The sequence below is a fragment of the Corvus brachyrhynchos genome, unplaced genomic scaffold (genome assembly GCF_000691975.1).
Source record: "Corvus brachyrhynchos isolate BGI_N302 unplaced genomic scaffold, ASM69197v1 scaffold155, whole genome shotgun sequence".
NCBI lineage: Eukaryota > Metazoa > Chordata > Aves > Passeriformes > Corvidae > Corvus > Corvus brachyrhynchos.
In genome coordinates this window covers 928,089-948,631 of record NW_008238434.1, presented here as the reverse complement: position 1 = coordinate 948,631, position 20,543 = coordinate 928,089, and the positions used below count along the sequence as shown (strand labels likewise).

Sequence of the window (20,543 nt, the reverse complement as noted above, 5' to 3'; positions counted from 1 at the left end):
TCTTAATTAGTAAATGAATTTTGCTTAATGCCTTAATTGCACAGGGCTTACAAGACTCGTAGGTGGACTGTGTTTTGCAGATGTAACTGGCTGATGTTTCAGATTTTTTTGTTGGTACTTACTGTTAACCTGGACAGCTGCTTATGTAAGGGTAGGAAGGCAAATATTTTCCTTGTTACTCGAAAGAAACATCGAGAAGTTCTGTTGCTTTTTTTTTCTTCTGTGTTTTTATACTGATTAAAGATCAAGTCATCAATCAATAAATCTTGCCATGAACTGCTTGGCAGAAGTGCAAATGGTGTCACACTTCTGCTGTTGCCCTTCCAAATACCTCACTGAAGTGAGCTCCCACTGCATCTCTTGTCTCTGCAGTAACACAGGCATGGCTGGCTATTTTCAATAAATTTAAATGCTGTTTTTCTGCTGCAGAAAACCCTTACCAGCAGCTGCCCTGTGACTGCCACGGCAGCATGCCTGGGAAGACAGCAGTGCTTCTTGGTCCACTCTGGTAAGTCCACATCACAGGACACATTGGGAGGGTCACTCTGGGTCCAGGAGCTCTGAAGCTCATCTGTTTATACCATAACAACTTCTATTTTAGCACTACAGAAGGAGGTACAGCAATCAGGAGCAGTTCAGGAAACTGAGTGTGGATTTGAATTTAGTGGGGTATTCAGTTTTTCCTTTCGTTCAAACCAGTTAATAAGTAGTAACACATTTTAAATTTCACATTCAGTGCACTTACGGAATATGTCCTGCACAGGAGAACCTGCCTCTGTGTTCCTCTATTCCTCAAATATTAACTCTTGTTACTCCATACTTGTGGAGAATTTATTAAATAAATCATTATATGTGCTGATGGTAATAAATACTATACTGCTTGTTAATTAATATTTGTAGAAACAAGAATAAATATTTTTAAAGTCTTTTAGCCATTTCAGATCAGTATTAAAAATGGTTGGCAATCAACAGTACCTTTCTTGTGGGGGTTGAATGACTTTCTCAACATCTTAGGGCAGAAATAAAATGACTGTTCTTGAGATCTTGACTTTTGTTTTTTTTAAACATGACCAGTGTTGCTGTCATTGAAAAAAAAATCATTTCAGTGTAACATAATTGCTAATCAATTTGGACAAGAGAATTCTGGAGCAGCTTTCACTCAGAAGCCTTAACTTTTGACTTCTCTTGCATTTCATAGGTCAGGAGCGCTCTTCAACACTGGATTCCTCAGGAGGATGCTGCTGGGGGCTGTGCAGTACGGCTTGGATGAAGCTCAGCCACTTTTGAAGACATTAGTTTGTGAAGCAGAGTGCACAACTCTCAAACATTTTTCTACCCACAGTCCTGGTGATGAGAACAAACAAGGTAAGAAAACAGGCAGCCTGTTCACACAGACTGGCTTTGTGGTGATTTTTAGAGATGCTGATCTGTGATAACTTAATTAACAGCAGTGTATCCCTAGAGGTGAATGCATTATTGAATAATTGAATTATTTCCTTCTGTGTAATTAAAGCATTTTGCCACTTTATGGTAGAAATAATTTTGCCTTTTAATTGTATTCTAGAAGAGTGTGGCGTATATATTAAAACACCAAATACTTCTGCAGAATCCTACTTGGTACATGGTAAGTGGAGCATTTAGGTGTAGCTTGTTTTATATTTAACAATATTGCACTCAGGAGTGTTTTCCCACCCAATACTGGTTTTATTTCATCTTTATCCAGAATCATATTTATTGGTAAAAGCAGAATGCCAAATATTCCATGAAGGCCACTTTAATTTACTTCTTACTACTGAAAATGGCCTGTTGATTAAATTCAGGCCAGATTTTACCTCTGCAAACACCAGCTTACAAAAGCAGGCACACAGCTGAAGTTGCTCTGTGGCTTTGTTTTCGTGCATGCTGTCTGAGGCTTTGCTGGCATTTTTGGGGTGCCCCTGAGTACTGAGTGGTTTCTGTGGCCTCGTTGTGATGCAGGGAAGAGGAAAAGCGAGGAGGTGCTGCGCAGCGCGGCGAAGCGGCAGCGAGCCGAGCACAGTGCCGAGCACCCCCCGTTCTATTACAACATCCACCGGCACAGCATCAAGGGCATGAACATGCCAAAGTAAGTGTGGGTTCACCCTCCAGCCTGGTCTGACGCTGACTCTCAGATTGTACTGAGTCAGCCCTGTCAGCACCAAGTCTGTTCTAAACGCAGGGGTTTGGTTTTGCTGCATTTCTTCCCAGGTTAAATAAGTTCCTGAACTATCTGTCGGAGGCTGGATACCGTGTGAGCCGAACCCACTTCGACCCCATGGGAGTCCGCACCAACGCGCCCCTGGTGCAGTTCAAGACTGTTCTCATGAAGTACAGCACTCCCACCTATGTGGGGGTACAGGCAGAAGGCCCTGTGCACCTCCCTGGAGAGATCCAGGTGGGAGAAGAGGTTCCAGCTGCTGCAGAGATCAAGGTGGAGGAGGCTGAGTTAGTGGAAGATGGTAAATCCGGAGTCACCGCCGCCATGTTCACACAGTCATACCCCACTCACTGTGCTGCTGATTAATGCCGATGGGTTTGTTCATCAGGATGTTACAGACTTTCAGCATGCCCTGTTCCAGTAAGCCACTCCTTCCTCCCAAGCTGGCATTTGACCATTTGAACTGCCTGTTGTACTTTGAAGGGATGGTTTAGACTTAGGTAGCAGAACTTAGCCCTGATCCTGGCATGGCTGTGGTCACGGAACTGGCACTGTGGGAAGGCTGTGGAGTTAACTGCTTTTTATGCTCACCTCCCTTTCACACTGAGGCATGGAGGCTGCTTCCTAGTTTGTCCAAGCCTTACTGCCAGCACAGCATCCAGGAGGGGGGACAGGGCCAAAAGTGCTCAGTGTTTTGAAATATGAGATTATTGTGAAACATATTCATATTCCTAAAATGCATCATTCCTAAAACCTGGCCAGCTATGATCCAGAGAGAGGGCATGTTAAGGTAAGAAAATAGTACAGGATAAAATGCCTTGAGTTGAAGCCAGGCAGTCTTGCCTGGGTGCAGCTGTAGCTCCAGGTTGCACGTGTAACTCTGCATTCAGGTCTGTTTCCAGGGTTCTCTCTCCGGGCAGGAGCTGATCCTGGGAGAACAGGAAGGAGTGGTGACACGGCTGTTACCGAACTTCAGTTTGTAACCGAACCTTAGTGAGTTGTGTAGTCACTCTAGGTAGTTGTTTGCTCAGCTTACAGTGGTTGTGTGCTGCAGAAAGGTACAGGGACAAGGGACCACAATGGACGTTCAGGTGAAGTTAGGTGGCAAGTTGTCAATAGTAACTCTGAGCTAAGACCTCTTCTGTGAATGAGCAAAGCTGCCAGGTGTTGGCAGTTCTGGTTTCCTTAAATACATGGCAGCATTCCAGCCAAACAAGCTTGCCTTTGTCATTTTTTTCCCCCACACTTAGTTCTGGTATCTCTGTGTATTCCACTTAAAGAGCTGTCACAGTGGTGGCCATTTCTCACAGGTTTGGTGTTCAGCCTGGCCCCCAGTGTTAGGTTTATCTAAGAGCAGAATATGAGGGGTTATTATCCTTACCCATCTCTGAAACTTTACAATAAAAGTAACGTGATTGATACACTCCTGATGATGCAAAACGTCCTATGCTCCTGTCAGGCCAGAAGTTGCTGCCTCTTCCACCCTCTTCAACTCCAGATTGCTTTGGTGGTCAGTTATTCTCTTCTCTAATTTCACAAAAAACGAACCTACTGAAGGGATCTTGGATCAGTGATACAGCAACAAAGTGTCCTTCAAAAATGTAGTGCTTACAGTTCTTTTCCAAAGATCACCTTGGGATCACATTGGAAAGCTAAATGGAAGGAGAGAATTTCCCATTCCCTAGTGGCATTTTTGGGTTTTTAAGTGGATAGAGTGTTGGCAGACGTTGCTTGCAGGCAACACACTTCAGTGTTAATAGGATAAAATCAGTCCTAAGGTCAGTTACCTGGAGCAAAGAATTATTCTGTTTACAGTAAAGTAGGTTAAAAAGAAGGTTTAACTGAAGCCCCTTGTGGGCAATGCTTTTGATTACTCTGAGCTCTTTTTAAGGAGCTGAAGGTATTGAATACCTTTCCTAAGCCAGGGCAGCTATTCCCCGGTGTCTGGAGGGGCAGAAAAAGTGAAGTTCAGGCTTGTCTGTACAATCTGGGCTCTTTACCAGACAGGCAGAAGCTGCTGTGATCTGAGGTGGGGTGTGGCACTGCAAGGGGCTGCAACCCCCCTGGCCTCTGAGGACAACACTGATAACAGACCGTGGTTGTCAGGCCCCAAAGTTAAATGCCTCCCTCTTAGTTAGGGTGAGAGCCCACAATCCCCCAGTTCTACGATTTACATGTTTCCCTACGCTTGGTTCATGTTTTCCCCTCCCAGTTTTGTGTTTATGTATATTCATTTCCCTTAGTTAATATGTATAAGCTCTAGAACGTTCTGTAGTACTCCACACCCCTACTGGTTCCTTCCCCAAATCCCTCCTATGTTATTCCCATTGGTTCCCTCACTGGTAACCTCGCCTACTTGCCCTTATCTCATTGGCTGTAATCCCTTCCCCCCCACCCCCTGCCTGTCCCTGAACCCTGTCAAAAATTCGGCTCTTCGTGGTTGTCCCTTCCCATCAGTAAACCTCAGTGTGGAATCCATATGGAGAGTCTCCTCTCCTCTTCTTCTTTGCCTGCGTGCCCTCACACTTGCCCCAGAGGAGATTGCTCCCTCAGGTGAGGAGCTCTTCCCCTCCTTTTTGTGTGCCACCTTCCAGAGGGGCTGCAGCCTAGACCTCCGGGCTCCTCTTTGTTGGCACGCTGGCTGCAAATCCCCTCTGGGGTTTTGCCTCTTGTAAGGAACCAGTGGAAGGGATGTTTGTAACTCAGGCCTCTGGGAATTCTCTTCCTCTTCAGCAGTTGTCTCTGTTGACTAGGTAACAGTCAGTCCTGCCATAATCAGCTGACAGAACATTAGTGTTGGTTTGGGGCTGGAGCTTGGGGCCTCATGTTCCTCCTTGCACTGATCCACTGGCCATGTTGGCTGTTCCAGTGGGAGATTGGAGTGGGAAATAGGTGAGGATAATGCAGGAGGTGGTGGCAAGGTCACGGCTCAGTCCCTGTCACTTCCTGGAGCAGCCAGTACCCAGTGCTGTGCCAGGCACCATTGACAGACATTCAACAATCTTTATGGGACCAAGGTGTTGCTGCAAGTGGCTTGTCCTGAACAGGAAATCACAACTGATCAACTCCTGGAAGCCTGAGGGCTGGAAATCAGTGCAAGGCCATCAGCTGAAGAATAAATGCCAGAAGACAAAGGAAAATTATGCTGTAGGGTATGACCTAGTTACCAGTATGGGCAGTACAGTGTCACCTCTACTGCTCTGTACCTGAGGGACGTGTCCTCCTACCTACAGGCTGTTTCCTGTTTAGGTGTGATTAAAGGAAGCTTTCGGGGAGTTGAAGCTGTTCATAAGCAACTCAGGTAATGAGTGGCGGCCCAGACAGCAGCAGGATCTCAGTCATAGAGTGCTCATGTTCAGTGCATCTCAAGAAACTCCTCTCTAGGAATACACAAGCATTGGCCCTTAATTCAAGGTGCATCCTCTGGTTAAAAGTTGTAAATGTAGAAAGAAAACAAGGAAAGGAACAAAACTTCTCTAAATAATGCACCTCAGCTGAAGGGGTTCAGTACAGCTGCTCTCTGCTGCTTTTGACTGAAGCTGCTCAATAGTTAAATGAACCCAAAGTTGCTGGGTTTAACCTGAGTGCTGTGAAAATCCTTCATCCCCTTCCTCAGGTTGCAGGATCTGGTTGGAACAGCAGCACCTCTGACAGGTCAGTGGAAGAGCTGATGATACCTTCTGTGTGCCCCTATTTCTCACTCAAGGCTCAGGAGTTGAGCTGCTCTCAGGGGACTGTAGCAGCCACCACTGGTGGAGCTGAACAGCGCCTGCACAGCCCCAAGCATGGCAGCATGAACCCAAACACTGCCCAAAGGGGGTCCTTTATCAGCCACAAGAGGAAGCAGCACTGCAATTCCCAACATACTGTTGATAACATTTTTGCTTTTATTGTCAATTTTAGCATTTCAGTGGGACTTTAGTTGGATAGGAAATACTTTAGTTGGATATTAGGCTTACCCGTACGTAACACACATTATGTACTTACAAAAGAACATGTTTTTTTAAGAGTAATGGCATTTTAAAAATAAAATAGTTTATAGCACTAAAGAGTCACAGTGCAATCAATGGTTTAATCAAACAACTACATTATATATATAATATTTAAAGAACATAAATATTCAGGAAATTCACTACAACATGAAAATAAAGGCTTCACATTCTCCCACGCTTTTTAAAAGAACTGGGGACAAAGTGACAGCTCCTAGACAGACTGCTCAGCTTCACAACACCTCTCTTGCTTAAGGGACTGTCCCTCCCCCTCAGCTCCCCCCAAGAGGGATGCTGGCACTAATCTAGAAGTTTCCCCAATAACTTTAAAGCATTTAACACAGCCACTCCCCCACCCCCCATTATATTCCGTGGACATGCACTACAGTCTATACAGCAACGCTTCACAAAGTCAGCAAAAACAGGTCCCTAACAGCTGCCCCTCTGTGCTCTGGGGCCTGAACACTTCCATTCATGTCACAAAAGCTCAAGGCTCTCCAGTCAGAGGAAATAATTAAGTTACTCAAAGAAGCCTGTGCAGTTTTCACAGCGGGATAAAGCTGATCTGAACAGCAGCCAGAAGGGACACTATTTACAAGTGCTAGGAAAGCCCAGAGCCAGGGAAGTGCAAATCCTTCCCTGGAGAATCCCCGAGCAGCAGAATACTTTTGTACCACGTGTCAAAGCCAGTGGGACTCCAGGCAGGATGCAGGAGGAGTGTAAACCACACCATGTGGGGTAAAGCCTGGTGCTTCCCACCTACCACCAACTTTTTGCTTTGAGCCTCAGGGGGAAATGGGAGGGTTCATCAGCAAGTCTGAGAGCAAAGGAAACCTCATGGTGACAGCTTCCCTTTAGACAGGACATGGGACAGGTCAAGCGGCCCCCTCAGAGCCACAGCAAGCTCCAGAGCTGGGGCACAGGGGCTGAATGCAAATGACCAGCAGCTACCGGGCCTTACAGCACAGCCCATTGCCACGTTGGGAAACTTGAGCCTAAATGTAAGACACTAAATGGTAAACTTTGTCAAGTACTAAAGTTGTCTTCCAAAGTGCTAAGCCATGTTTGTTAAAGCTATGGCAAAGTAACAAAAGTAGAATCTTGGAGCAGCTTACTGTCGAAGTCTTCCCTACTCACACTGACACTGGGAAAAGGTTCCTGCTGGGGTGGGACAGTTCCCCAAAGCAAAGCATTTTGATGGCTGTGTGCTGAAGTTGGGGGATTTGCTTTAACAAAGAAGTTAAACATTCACAACAGAGATCCTACTCTAGGGAACAGGGCAGGGCTGTGAAACATTCAGATTTCCTTCAGTTAAGCTGGAGGACAGGACAACATTGCAGGAGGGGCCAGGCAGGAATCACCAAGATTGGTTTGGTTTTTAATGAATATTTCAGTGAAAAAACACTCAAGCACGCCAAACTGTAACTCTTCCCCGTGCAGGACATGCCAATCTGATGAACCACCTTGCACTGAAGTATTAAATTAAGCCCAGTAAACAGCAAGGTTTTAAAGTGTCAGTTTTCTCACTGCAGCTCTCTTTGGAATCCCAGAATCCCAGGATGGCTGGACTTGGAAGGGACCTTAAACACCATCTCGGTCCAAGCCCCTGCCATGGGCAGCAAAACCTCTCACAAGATGCAAAATTCACTTTTGTTCACAAGAAGATGTCTTAATGAACCTTTCCTAGGGAATCAGATTACCTCTAGCTGCAAGACTATCCCAAATCCATTCTCTCCCGATCAATCCATCAGATGTGTAACAGTCACCAAATTCCAACATCTAACACATTCCTTGGCATATGCTACTATTGAACAGACTTCCATGGCCACCCAACACTCCACACTTCACAGAGGCTCCTATAACTGTGTCCAATGGAGCAGAAATCCAGATTTACCTGGACAAAACAAAGCCATTCCAAACTGGAACGCTGGATCAGGTATCATGCATTAGGAACAAAAAAGCATCTCAAACACTGGAATGCACTGGAGAAGGTCATTTAGTCTCCTAGGGAAAAACCAAAAAACCCAACCCAAAGACTAAATTAAATACAGCCCAGAATACTGTCTAGTCATATTACTGAGTATACTGAGAGTGCCTGAAGGCATCACGTGTGTTGTCCATGAAGATACTGGTGGTGCCTTATTTTAATATTAAAGAAGTCATAGCTATAAAAAGATTAGTCCCATCCCAGTTTCCCAGCACTTATTTGTGCTCCTTGGTGGGGGCATAATACAGTTCCATGGGTTTGTTCACTTTCCAGTACTTCTCACTGACCAGTTCCAGGGAAAAGGACCCATTTAGCACCTAGAAGAGAACAGCAGAATGGGAACGAATGAGGTAAATCTGATGTGGTGCTGTAAAACAGGCTACTTTAATCAGTACTTACATGTGTTGACTTGAAGGAGTCACCAATAATGTGGCACAAGTTATAAGCCAAAAAACCCAAACATTCTCAAGTGAAGTAATATTTTTCCCTCTTCAATTTTAATTGGAAAAGAATGGCATAAGCCAGGTCATGGTTGGTGCCATCACTGCGTCTTCCCCAAGTCATTTCTATGCCTCCTTTTCTACCAACCAAGCTTTTGCCAAAAAGCAACTGATCTGCTTCCAAATAACCTGGTGCCATGAATTTTACTCTGAGCCAGCTTGGGAAGAGCCCAGCTGAGTGGATTTTGAGCAGATGTGCATGCAGGGCCGTGGCTGGCCGGCTGACTGGGGCGGGGCAGGGCGGTGCTTACGGTGAACTGGCCGGCGGCGGTGGCGATGTAGATGGTGTACTGCTTCTCACTGGCCGTGTCCAGGTTCATCTGGTTGGACTCGCCTTTGCTCCGCAGCTCCTCCAGGGCCAATCTCACTGCCAGGTACTTGGACAAGTGATCAACCGTGGCATTGCCCGAGGTCTTGATGTACCTGCGACAGCAGCCACACAAATCATCAATAATGATTGAACAGCAGCTGTGGGAAAAGCTGGAAAGCCCCAAATATTAAATGTCAGCTGTGAAAAGGCCTTTAGAGACAGTTCCCAGCTGAAGCTTTGCAAGATTTGCACTCATCACAGAGAGGTGTCTCATCAGCAGAGAAAGCCAAGGAAAGACCTGAGGAAACACCACAAAACTACTCTCTGCTGTGAGCCTGTGGATACAAATATTGCTGCTAGCAAGAATTTTTATTGCTTCTTTCTAAGCCCGTGAGATACTTTTCTCTCTCATGAAGACAGTAGCAGAGTTCTGTAAACTATGAACACCTGCAACCTTGCAGAAGTATGTTTATGGTACAGTAGAAAAATATTTTGACAATGGATGTTTTAGGATTTTAGCCAATCACCCCCAAGGCGTGGCTGATCCTTGTCCAATTAGACTATGAAGAAAAACATCTATAAAAGAGTTTGTAAAATAATTAAATAGATCAATCTTGCTGCACAATTCCTGCCTGCTGGATCTCTCTCCTCTCCTCCCTATGGCTGCGGGATACAGTAATATGAGCCAAAACTTGCAATCTGTGCTTGGACTGGATTATGAACAAAAAAATGGGAGGAAAAGCTTTCAGCATGCAAATCCTGCTGACAGAAAGCTGCTCTGAAAACTGCTGACACTTATACAAGGTTTGTTTATTCCCAAAGAATCCTAGAGTTAAGTACAAAGGGGCTGATATAACACCATCATCCCACTAGTGAACTGCAATGCTAGGAAACCTTAAAAACATCTTTATTTGTGACCAAAGGCTTAAAACAGCTTATGACTATATTTTTTACAATAGTTTAGCAGTACCATCTACCTGACTTGGAACAGAAAGAAGGAAGAGTGCTTATTTGCATCTGGCTTTGGCACAGGTTGCCCAGAGAAGCTGTGGCTGCCCCTGGATCCCTGGAAGTGTCAGGGATGCCCAGGCTGGACAGGGCTTGGAGCAACCTGGGACAGTGGAAGGTGTCCCTGCCCATGGCAGGGGCTGCAACTGGATGGGCTTTAAGATCCCTTCCAACTCAAACCATCCTGTGATAACAGTTAAACAGGATGCGGTATGTCTGAAGTAAATTGGTGTCTAGAAGCCCCAAGAAGTGATGGAAAACCAAAGCACCAGGAAATAGCAGCAGAATACCCGGAGATGGCCAGGGGCCACTGACCTTGTCTGCGCACTGTCGTCATTCTCCATGAGGGTGGGGTGAGGCCTGAACACCAGCTCGATCTCACTGGCCCCATCCATCACGGGGTCTATGGCCACAGTGGTGTTGTTGTTGTCCAGCTCCAGCCCAGAGTCATCCGAGGTTTTGGTCCTCTTGTTGCTGGGCCCCGCTTCCTGGTTGCTGTGTGTGGAGGCATTGCTGCAGTGGGAGCTGTCGCCGTTGTCCTCGGCCCCGCTGCCGTTCTCAATCTGCTGCTTCTTGCCCCGCTGCAACCTGGCCACAAACAGGCAGAGATACACCCTGACCCATCCAGAATCCACCCAGATCACAACACACCTCCTCCCCAAGTGAGGAATGTGCACACACAAGCACTGAATGTTTCAGAGAGACTTTGAGTTAAAAAAATTGCTAATATTAATTCTTTTTTAGAAAAAGATACTCATAGACAGAACTATTCATTTTTTCCTGTCGCTCAAACACCTTTTAGGTATGTTTTAAGACTATTTTAACTTCCCACAGTTCTTTTTCAGGCAATTGCAGACCATTATTTTCATTCAAACATGGGTCTACATGTGATTAGGATTATTAAATCACACCATGCTTTATCATGCAAAGTTTGGGGCCTCCCTCCCAGATGGCTCTCTTAGGTTTAAATGCACACCTGGAATTGCACCACAGTGTAAACACCATATATTCCAGCCTGTGAATTAAGTCACAACTAAGCCCCAAGTCCTGGTATTTCGTGCGTTTATTGGCATGTAAGGGTAGCATTTTGGTACAGGATTCATGGTGTTATGGTTTCTTATCCAAGACATGACAGCCATAATTTGGTAAAGCTACGCTGAAGTCTCTATCAGGCTGCCACAGAAGTCGCAGGCAGTGACACAGAGGTTTCTGGTAGTAGACAAAAGGTTAAAAATTGTCTTGGCAGATATGAGAGGAGAGGATTCTCAAGCTCCACAGGGCGTGGGGACAGGCAGTGTATTTTTAGCCCAAAGGCAAACGAGGTGATTATGTACCTGTTCATAGCCTGAATCTTTAATCCCTCCTCAATGCTGTGGCTCAGGGCTTGCTGGTTGTTGTGCTTGCTGATCCTCGCCAGCACCCTCTCCTGATGAGCTTCGTACTCATCCCGGCTCGGGTAAATCTTACTGATGAGAGCGTCAAAATTGGGGTCTGGCCGCAGGGATCTTTTTGAAACGAGCTTTTTGCGACATGTGGGACATTCTTTGTTGCTGGACGTGGACAAGAAGGAAGCAAACAACACGTAACTCTCCAGCAGTAACAAAACTCTGCCCTGTTGTTTCTATTCTTGGTCAAGTGCTCACTAAGACTCAGTATGTATAGTAAATCTGGAAAGGGGCTTCTCTCTCTCGACAGATCAGGTAGTTGCAGATATTTAAACAAAAATCCCAAACATATCTCTCCCTGCTGCTCTTTTATTTTAAAGTATGTTTGAGCAGACTATTTAGACTGAAGGGATCAGAAGTCCCACATTCCCTTCTTCCCTTCATTTTCTGGCTGGATTTTTACCTAGAAAAAATGGATGTCTAGTGGAAATTATACTGAGGCACAGTCTTAGGAGGAAATTCCTCCTGTGAGGGTGGTGAGGGCCTAGCACAGGTCACCCAGAGAAGCTGTTGACTGCCGCTGGATCCCTGAAATGTCCAAGGCCAGGTTGGATGGGGCTTCGAGCCACCTGGGCTAGTGGAAGGTGTCCCTGCCCATGGCAGGGGGTGGAATGGGATGGGCTTTAAGGTTCCTTCCAAGACAAACAATTCTGGGATTCAATGATTCCATGATTTCTAACACTCATAGTACACATAATTTGAAATGGCTGAAGGCCACATAATTTGAAATGTATTATTAGGAAAAGGAAGAATAAGTGAAATTAAACCCATTTTTGTCAGTAATGTGTATTTTTGTTTTACTGTTACTGGATCTATGAGAAGAAAAGAATACAAAAGAGAACTTCAACTCCTTGCAAGAAAGAGAATTATGAGATGATTTTTCATGAGGGAGGAATTTGATCTGTCTTCCAGAGATGGCTAAAGATGGAAAAATAATACTGGAAAGGTGTGCTGCACATTCAGAAACTCCCAGTGCACAGTGACTGCCCCACATCAACCCCCAATGACACTTCCACCTCAAGTGCAATTCCTCTTCCTTCTGGAGTGTCCAAGCCCTCTTTCCTCCACGGTGTTCATCCCTGTCTCCCCTGGCAGCATCCCTTTCTTGTCCTCTGGCAGTGTCCCATCCCTGTTCCCTGGCAGTGTCCTATCCTTGGCAGTGTCCCCTCCCTGTTCCCTGGCAGTGTCCATCCCCCCCATCCCTTGGCAGTGTCCCCCTCGACCCCCTGGCAGTGTCCCCTGGCAGCGCTCAGGTACCCGCTCCTGAGGGCGGTGATGATGCAGTCGGCGCAGAAGCGATGCAGACACTCCTTGGTGGTCATGGTGTTCTTGAGCATGTCCAGGCAGATGGGACACATGAGCTCGCTGTGCAGGCTCCGGGGGGACACCACGATCTCCAGGCCATCTGTGATGGCTTCCTGGCAGCAAAGAAAGGAAAGGTTCTTTCATGGGATTGAGTCCCTTCCTCATGGAGACAGCATGTTTTACCCAAGGAAAACACAGCAAAGAGACACAACACACACAAACACATCGAGCACACAAAACCCTAGTGCTGCCAGCCTTGCAGCACACAATTAAAACAAGGAGCTGCTGGAGAGGGTCCAGTGGAGGCCACGAAGCTGATGAGGGGTCTGGAGCATCTCTCTGACGAGGAGAGACTGCAGGAGTTGGGCCGGGTCAGTCTGGAGAAGAGAGGACTGAGAGGGGAATCTCATTAATATATATAAATCTCCAGGGGGTGGCAGAGGATGGTCCCAGACTCTGCTCAGTGGTGCCAGTGACAGGATGAGGAGCAATGGCCATAAACTAAAACACAACAAGTTCCACCTCAACACGAGGAAGAACTTGTGTTCCTTGGAGGGTGCAGAGCCCTGGAACAGCTGCCCAGGGAGGGCCTGGAGCCTCCCTCTCTGGAGCCATCCCAAACCCCCTGGACATGTCCCTGTGTCACCTGTTCTGGGTGACCCTGCCTGGGCAGGGAGTTGGACTGGGTGATCTCCAGAGGTCCCTCCCAAGCCCAGCAGTCCCTGGTTCTGTGATTACCTGGGGTGTTCTCTGCAGCTCGTACAGACTGAGCTCCCAGGTCTTGCTCAGAGGCTGCGTCCCGTTGGTCTGCACGGCCTGAGACATGGCTGGGGAAGGAAGGGACATGGGCTGAGCACTCAGGTGTGTCTGGCTCGGGATCCTCTCCCCTCCTGAGCCGCAGCAGTGTCTGTCCAGCCAAGCAGAGGCTCCAGGGAACACCCGTCCCTCCACGTACCAGGCTCTGCTGTGTCACACACAGATAATCCCCTGCTTGTACCACTCCAGGAGAACTGGGGGAGCCGCTCAGCCGTGAACACTTGGCAAAAATCAATTCAGATGTTAAACAAAAGTGACACAGAACTGAAGGCCAGAGAACCTGGGCCACAAATGCCACCTGATGCAGAAAATATTCCTAAAACATTCACTTGCAAATGTGCACACAGGTCAAGCAGGGTCTGCTTCCTAACCAAGGGGAAGGGCAAAATAAGACAGGACACAGCAACCAAACGTGCTCACTGGAGCACACCACGAGGGCTTTTTTGTTTCTCCCTGCTGAAAACACATCCTGTAAGGTTTCCATCAGAAGTTTGAATGCTACTGAAAGATAAGTGAAATCCAGTCACTGTATAATTTTAATAATAATAATAATAATAATAATAATAATAATAAAAACTCACACAGAGAAACTGCATTGCTGTCCCATCAAAATTTTAGTATTATTGTATGAGATGAGGCAAAATTACCACACAGAGTCACTGCAGATGTGAAAAAGTCTGGTCAAAGTGACAGAAGAAAATGGTGTTTCTGAACAGAAAATACTTTTATGCTGGGGGACAGGAGGCACTGCTTCCCATGTCTCCAAAAAGGCCTGTCTTGAGCAGGCAAACTAATCCCAGACAGTGGTATGTTTAAAAAAATAATGGTAACTATGTAAGTGGCAAGACAGCAGTTGCAGACCTTTTTTCTACATGGAAGAAGTAGAAGTGCTTTTTTTTATTCCTTTTTTAAATCTGGGTTTCCGGACCCTTCAGTTCAGCAGCCAAATGCATTTTCTGTTGGCATCTACCACATACATTATAATCCATTTTCCAACTCATTAAGATCTATATGAAAAGGCCCAAACTCTCTGGAGAACAAGGTTACTCTATAAGCTTTAATTAATTGTGAAGGGAAAAGCAAGAAAAGCAGTTCAGAGTTTTAGATCTACTTTCATCCAGGCACAGAAATCAGAGTTTTCTCATTTGGTATTTTTCATCTTTTTGAGGAAGGAGGGAAAAAATCCTGACATAAAGTAGCCACATCCACTATTATGTCTATTAAGTGGAATCACAGAATCTTGGAACAGTTTGGGTTTGAAGGGAGCTTTAAGCTCATCTAGTCCCACCCCCCTGCCATAGGCAGGGACACTTTCCACTATCCCAGGCTGCTCCAAGCCCTGTCCAGCCTGGCCTTGGACAATCCCAGGGATGCAGGGATCCAGGGGCAGCCACAGCTTCTCTGGGTAACCTGTGCCAGGGCCTCACCACCTTCACAGGGAACAAACTTCTTCCCAATATCCAATGCAAACCTACCCTCTGTCAGTCTGAAGCCCTTCCCCCTTTTTCTGTCACTCCAGTTCCCCTCAAAGAGTGCATCTCCAACTCCAATTTTACTGTGTAAATATCGTGCCCTAAAAACACAGTTTACTTGTCATAAGAGACACGTTCCTCTGAGTGGATCAGAGAAGTCCCATGTCCAGTTAAGACCCCACCAGCCCAGTAGGGGTGAGAAGCCACCGCATTGTAGCTGCAGACTGAAACACTGTGCTGTCAGGACTCTGAGTGTTTTATTTCAGTTAATCAGTGGTATGAATTTAATGATGGTAGTATTAAGCGACACATCTCAGCAAAGAAAGGAAACACTGTTTCTCTGTGTTCTAATTTCCACTAATATTTAAGGCAATTGCAGGTGTACAGGAAGCCAAGTCCTCCAGGGTAAGGATTTTTGTATGTGTTGTTCTAACAGAAGCCAAACATCATTCTGTGTCTGCACTGGATACCACTCTTGTGTGCTTTTAAAGCTTACACATTCAATTAACCATCATTTCAACTGCTGCAAGAAATTCATGAAGCTGCTAATCACAACCCTTCCCAAAACCTGCTGGAGCATATTTACCAAGACAGCAGAGTCCCAGAGGATCCAGACTGTCCTAGCCAAGAGCCTCCTGCTCTCTACGTCTGAGTGAAGAGCTCACCCTGGCAGCCCCTGCATGCACAGGTAATTCCTCACCTGAACTTGTGTGCTGGCACCTGCTAACACAGAACAGCAGCTCTGGGGGCCAGGTCATCACCAAACCCATCCATCTGCGCAACAACCACATTAACACCAACATTTCTTCCTGGAAAGGGTGGTCAGGCCTTGGTGGGGCTGCTCAGGGAGGTCTGGAGTCCCCATCCCTGGAAGTGTCCAAGGAAGGCCTGGATGTGGCACTCAGTGCTCTGGGCTGGGGACATGGTGGGCATCGGGCACAGCTTGGACTTGATGATCTCAGAGGTCTCTTCCAGCCTCAGTGAGTCTGGAATTTATCCTGCAGCCATGCCTACAAGCCCGAGGCTACACTGCACAGGACACTGTACAGCTGTCATGATAAATAACTGAGCAGCTTTACTCAAAAGCCTTCTCATCTGAGATGCCAAGTGCTTCACTCTCACCCTAAGGGCTGCAGTGATAGTACTTTCAAATTTTAACAGGAAAAACGGTGGCCTTAAAGCCAGTTGAAAGCTGGAGAGATCCACACAGCCCATTCTGTCACTACCAAACACCTCTCTGCCTCTGGCAAGGGAAAGCAGGAGCAGTGGAATCGTGGTCAATTCAAAGCATGCTGGATCGACAACAAAAACAATCAAATTATGCTCCATGGAGTCTCTGATCTTCTTGATGATCAATAAATAAGCCTGCTTAGCTTTTCCCCTGATCCCCTACAACTTCAAGATCTATATTGGTCCTGCAAAATGCATGTGAACAAGGCCTGATTTCTCTTCCCTCTGGCACTGTGGCTCTCACATTGGGTTGTGTCTCCTCACACTGCTGAAATCTAACCCAGCAACATCCACAGCTGGCACCAGGATCAAACATCCAACTCCACAGTCAGGAGAGGCATTTTGACCCAGAATTGCACCGACCATGTAACAGCCACCAGGTACCGATCAGCAGTCACAAAACCATAACCAGTGAAACATCTTCAGATGTTCCATCAATGAATGACGTTCTCCATTTGTCTGGGGAAGTGAGGTGGGAAACACCTCTACATTGAGCTGACTCTTCAGTTTCGTTTTAGGACAGTCCACTGCTACTAGATTTGAAGCAGGCATCTGCTGAAAGAAATCCTGCATGGCTCAGGTCACACTGGCTGGATCTTTCTAGAGCTACAGAAGTGGGAAGTTTTTCACGAGTCGAAGGAAGATTATCTTCCTGTTCTTGACACTGTGTTCAGAGAGAAAAATATGAAGTGCAGAGTTTCTAGACTGAAGGTACAACAGACTTTTTACTAACTACTACTGGCAAAGGGACAGAAGATACAGAAAAAAAATGCTGAACCTCACATTTGTTCTTCAGTCTGGAAACTTATTCCAGTAAAATCTCACATTCCTAAAATCACTGGCATACTTCACTGTTCCTCTGCATCCCTTTTGGCATTGTTTTTCAAAAAAGTCTTACATGACCAGTTTCTCACGCTCATTTTCCCAGCTCACAGTACGACACAGATTTCACCTCAACAATACCCACTTTTCACCTGTTCAACATTTCACATCTTTCCCACTTTATAGTGAAGGTGGGATCTCTTCTTCACAGGTCACATGTGAGAGCACCAGGAACAATATGCAGTCAGACACCCCTGTGAGCCTCTGCTGAAAAAGATTCTAAAACACCACCTCATACTTTTACTTACACCACCGTATAACCTTATCCTTTTTATCATATTTTTACCTTTATGACTTGTTGGTTCCCCCTGGATGTAAGAGGAAAGCAACCAGTCACACAAAAACAGGCTGATATCAAGGGGAGAAACCACATTCATAGAATCACAAAATAATTTGGATTGGAAGGGACCTTAAAAGCCCATCCAGTCCCACCCCTGCCATGGGCAGGGACACCTTCCACTAGCCCAGCTTGCTCCAAGCCCTGTCCAACCTGGCCTTGGACACTGCCAGGGATCCAGGGGTAGCCACAGCTTCTCTGGGCACCCTCACAGGGAACAATTTCTTCCCAATATCCCATCTGACCCTGTCTTCTGGCAGATAAAATCTCTTTCTCTCAGAGCCACCAACAAGTAGTCGTGGTTGGGATTAATCCTGTGGGCAGAGAGCCATTCTTGTCAATCATTAAAAAAACCACCTTAACCAAAATTGTATGGACCCCTGCACCCTTTCAGACTGACTCAGTCTTCAGGCACAGAAAAACCCCGAAGCACAAACTCCATAATTACAGGGTACACACATCTGTCACTATCAAAGCCAGAGCCAATTGATAAACCAACATATTACACCTCAACAAATGTGACGAAAACCTGTTGTTATTTAAAAACTTAAGAAAGTAAGTTTTGTTTCTGAAGCACTGGAAAACAGGCAGTTATAGGAAAAAATACCAGTAAGGAACACCCTTTCTGAAAGGCCCTCAGATCTCCTGCCTGCTCACTGACTGGGGAATTTATGCTGGGATGTCCTTCTTCCAAATGTGCTTGGACAAAAAATTCCAGCAGATTAATATTGTCACACACCACATCCACTTTACAACCTCTTGCACTGAAATACGCTTAATTATTTACTCCAATGTAGTCATGACTGAAGTAGGGTGGGCATTTGGATATCCCACTCCTGAAATTGCCAGTAAAAATAAAATCCAGCTGGAAGCACTTAGAGCAGGTCAGTCAGAGCTGTGGGCAGCCAACGGAGGAGCTCTGTACCAGCATTTCTCTCCTCCTGCCCTTCCCAGCTTACCTTTCACAGCTTTCTACTCTCAGATCCACCAACGAGTAACAGCTCCTTAGTATTATTGCTGAAAATTCATCAGTTCTGAAAATGTAGCATTTCCTGAGCTCTAGCTCAGCACTGACCTTGACGGTGGTCACGCTTAAACCAGGGAGCAGGGGATGCCGTCAGGGATCCCTCACACCTGGATTATGCTCCAAAATGCTTTGCAGGGCCTATTTTAGCCCAGGCAAAGGGTAAAGAGCATCTGCAGCATGGTTGTATAAGCACACCTTGAGATCAGAGAAAGGCTGGAATGGTACCAAGCAGCTGGAGAGAGAACCCACAAACCCAGCTCAGGTGTGACCATAACCAAACCAGCTCCTATTTAACTTTCTGTGATAGTTTCATGAAAAAAACACTTTTGAGGAAAAAAAATTTATTAGGTTCTTTAAAAAAAATATTACACACATTTTTTGAGAGTATTAAAATCTTAGAAATAATTGATTTCTGTTCTAAGTTGTAAAAGGTAAATATTTAGACTTAAAACAGTAAGAGAGTTAGACCTCTATTCGGTGTGCCAAGTTCAACAGCACCTTCAACCACTCCAGGTTTTTCTTCCTAAGGATTAATTCCTTTAAAAACAGGTATCACAGTGCAGCTACTTGGAAGTTTAACAGGATTAGAGCTTTAAGTTTTACTCTCTCTCACACTATAACTACTATTGGGAACAGATTGCACGTTTTCGGAATACTCAATTCAATCATTCATTTCAATTTATTCAATTAAAGCATTCTGAATTTTAAGGTTTTTTTCTGTTTTTACTTACTGGCTTAGAGCTTGATTTGAAAAAAAAAAAAAATCCACACAATCTGGAAGACATTATTTGAAGGAATTAACCTTCCCTGCAGTTCCCTGGCAGCTCAGATAGCTTTACATCCAGCTGAATCTAGGACAACTGGTACTAGACTATAATCTAGTATGTTTAGTATTCACTCTGAAGGTTTTTTCCTCTCTGGATCAAAAAACCCCCAGGAAACAGCCAAATCAGGTTCTGGCCTGGAGTTCTTTTGTTCCCTGCTCTGGAATTCCCTTCTCACTGATCCTGAACAAGGATGTCACCACACCTGGCTGTGCCTGCACTCCCTCATCGCTGTCACCACTCCTCGAACTGTCTCTTGCTGAGTTTATACTGCACTTACTCTAATTATACCCTGATCTCCCAAAGGGAGAGGGAGGGAGGTCCTACTGAACTGGGTTTAGTTCACTCAGCCATCAGGCCTTGGCCTCCCAATCAACTTCAGTGTCACGACATCCCTTACTGGGAAGGTTTTCACTTCTATTTGCAAATTGAATTCAACATTCTATGAGCCATGCAGAAAGTCATCTTCTCTTGACACAATCACACCTGATCTAAGCTGACAATAAATCCAACCTCAGGGACTGATGTTCAGAGTTGCAATCAAAGCACAGTGGCTCTGTAGGGCAGCTCCACATGCAAGGTTCAAGTTGTCAGCCTTGCAGACATCCAAGAGATAAGGTATGACTTGGTATCCATCAGATCATCTGTTACAGGCACCAAAACCCCATTTAAAATCTCGAGGTGCTGTGGGCTCCCACCACAAGCTAGATATAAAGCAACCATTACTTAAGGTACTAAATCCAAAATGAGAAAGTATTTCCCACAACAAAAGGTATGGACAGACAGAATAAACTGCTAAGAAGTGCTGAGCAGCAGAATCCACAGGGGAAACTAATCCTACCTGAAAGCAGAAAGCCACAGCCAAGGGGCCACCAGTAACAGGTCACCTGAGAGGGGCTGTGGGATGCCCACTCTGGGACAAAGCCACACTCGACTGGATGTGGTAGTGACCAACCTGACCAACTGGTCCTGCTTTTGCCAGGGGGTTGTATTGGATGGTCACTGGAAGTATCTTCCTATCCTACGGAGTTATCCTATGGGGTTATCTCACTATCAGAGATCTTTATCCTTAGTTTTGCTGTGTAGACAGTTACAGCCAAAAAAAGTCAACAGCAAGTGACACTAACCAGCCAATAAACCACTGCCACAACAGAGGTGAAGAAAGGTGAACATAGCCTTCTCTTGTCCACACACCTCTTACAATCCAGGTGGCCAAATATCCTGTGAGCATCCTC

At 45.8% G+C, this 20,543-nt stretch overlaps 2 protein-coding genes across 3 annotated transcripts in view; one reads left to right on the top strand and one right to left on the bottom strand.

Annotated features, from left to right (window-relative positions):
• Positions 1-2,542, top strand: part of TRMT1L (tRNA methyltransferase 1 like) — an 11,309-nt gene extending 8,767 nt beyond the window's left edge. The window contains exons 11-15 of the mRNA XM_017736462.1: positions 430-508; positions 1,199-1,365; positions 1,565-1,624; positions 1,978-2,104; positions 2,227-2,542. Coding sequence (XP_017591951.1) covers positions 430-508; positions 1,199-1,365; positions 1,565-1,624; positions 1,978-2,104; positions 2,227-2,542 — 749 coding nt within the window. The remainder of the gene's footprint in view (positions 1-429; positions 509-1,198; positions 1,366-1,564; positions 1,625-1,977; positions 2,105-2,226) is intronic.
• RNF2 (ring finger protein 2) overlaps positions 1-20,543 on the bottom strand; it is a 26,852-nt gene extending 6,309 nt beyond the window's left edge. Inside the window, exons 1-7 of one of the 2 annotated variants that reach the window (XR_001862612.1) lie at positions 20,436-20,543; positions 13,459-13,547; positions 12,673-12,833; positions 11,305-11,520; positions 10,286-10,558; positions 8,904-9,075; positions 7,609-8,469 (exon numbers count right to left, since the gene is read on the bottom strand). Coding sequence is in view for 1 of the 2 variants with exons in the window: in XM_017736463.1 (XP_017591952.1) it covers positions 8,368-8,469; positions 8,904-9,075; positions 10,286-10,558; positions 11,305-11,520; positions 12,673-12,833; positions 13,459-13,547; positions 20,436-20,481 (1,059 nt within the window). In the remaining variant the exon portion in view is untranslated. Of the gene's footprint in view, positions 1-6,040; positions 8,470-8,903; positions 9,076-10,285; positions 10,559-11,304; positions 11,521-12,672; positions 12,834-13,458; positions 13,548-20,435 lie in introns of those variants that run through there. The other variant, XM_017736463.1, reaches the window with a different exon arrangement.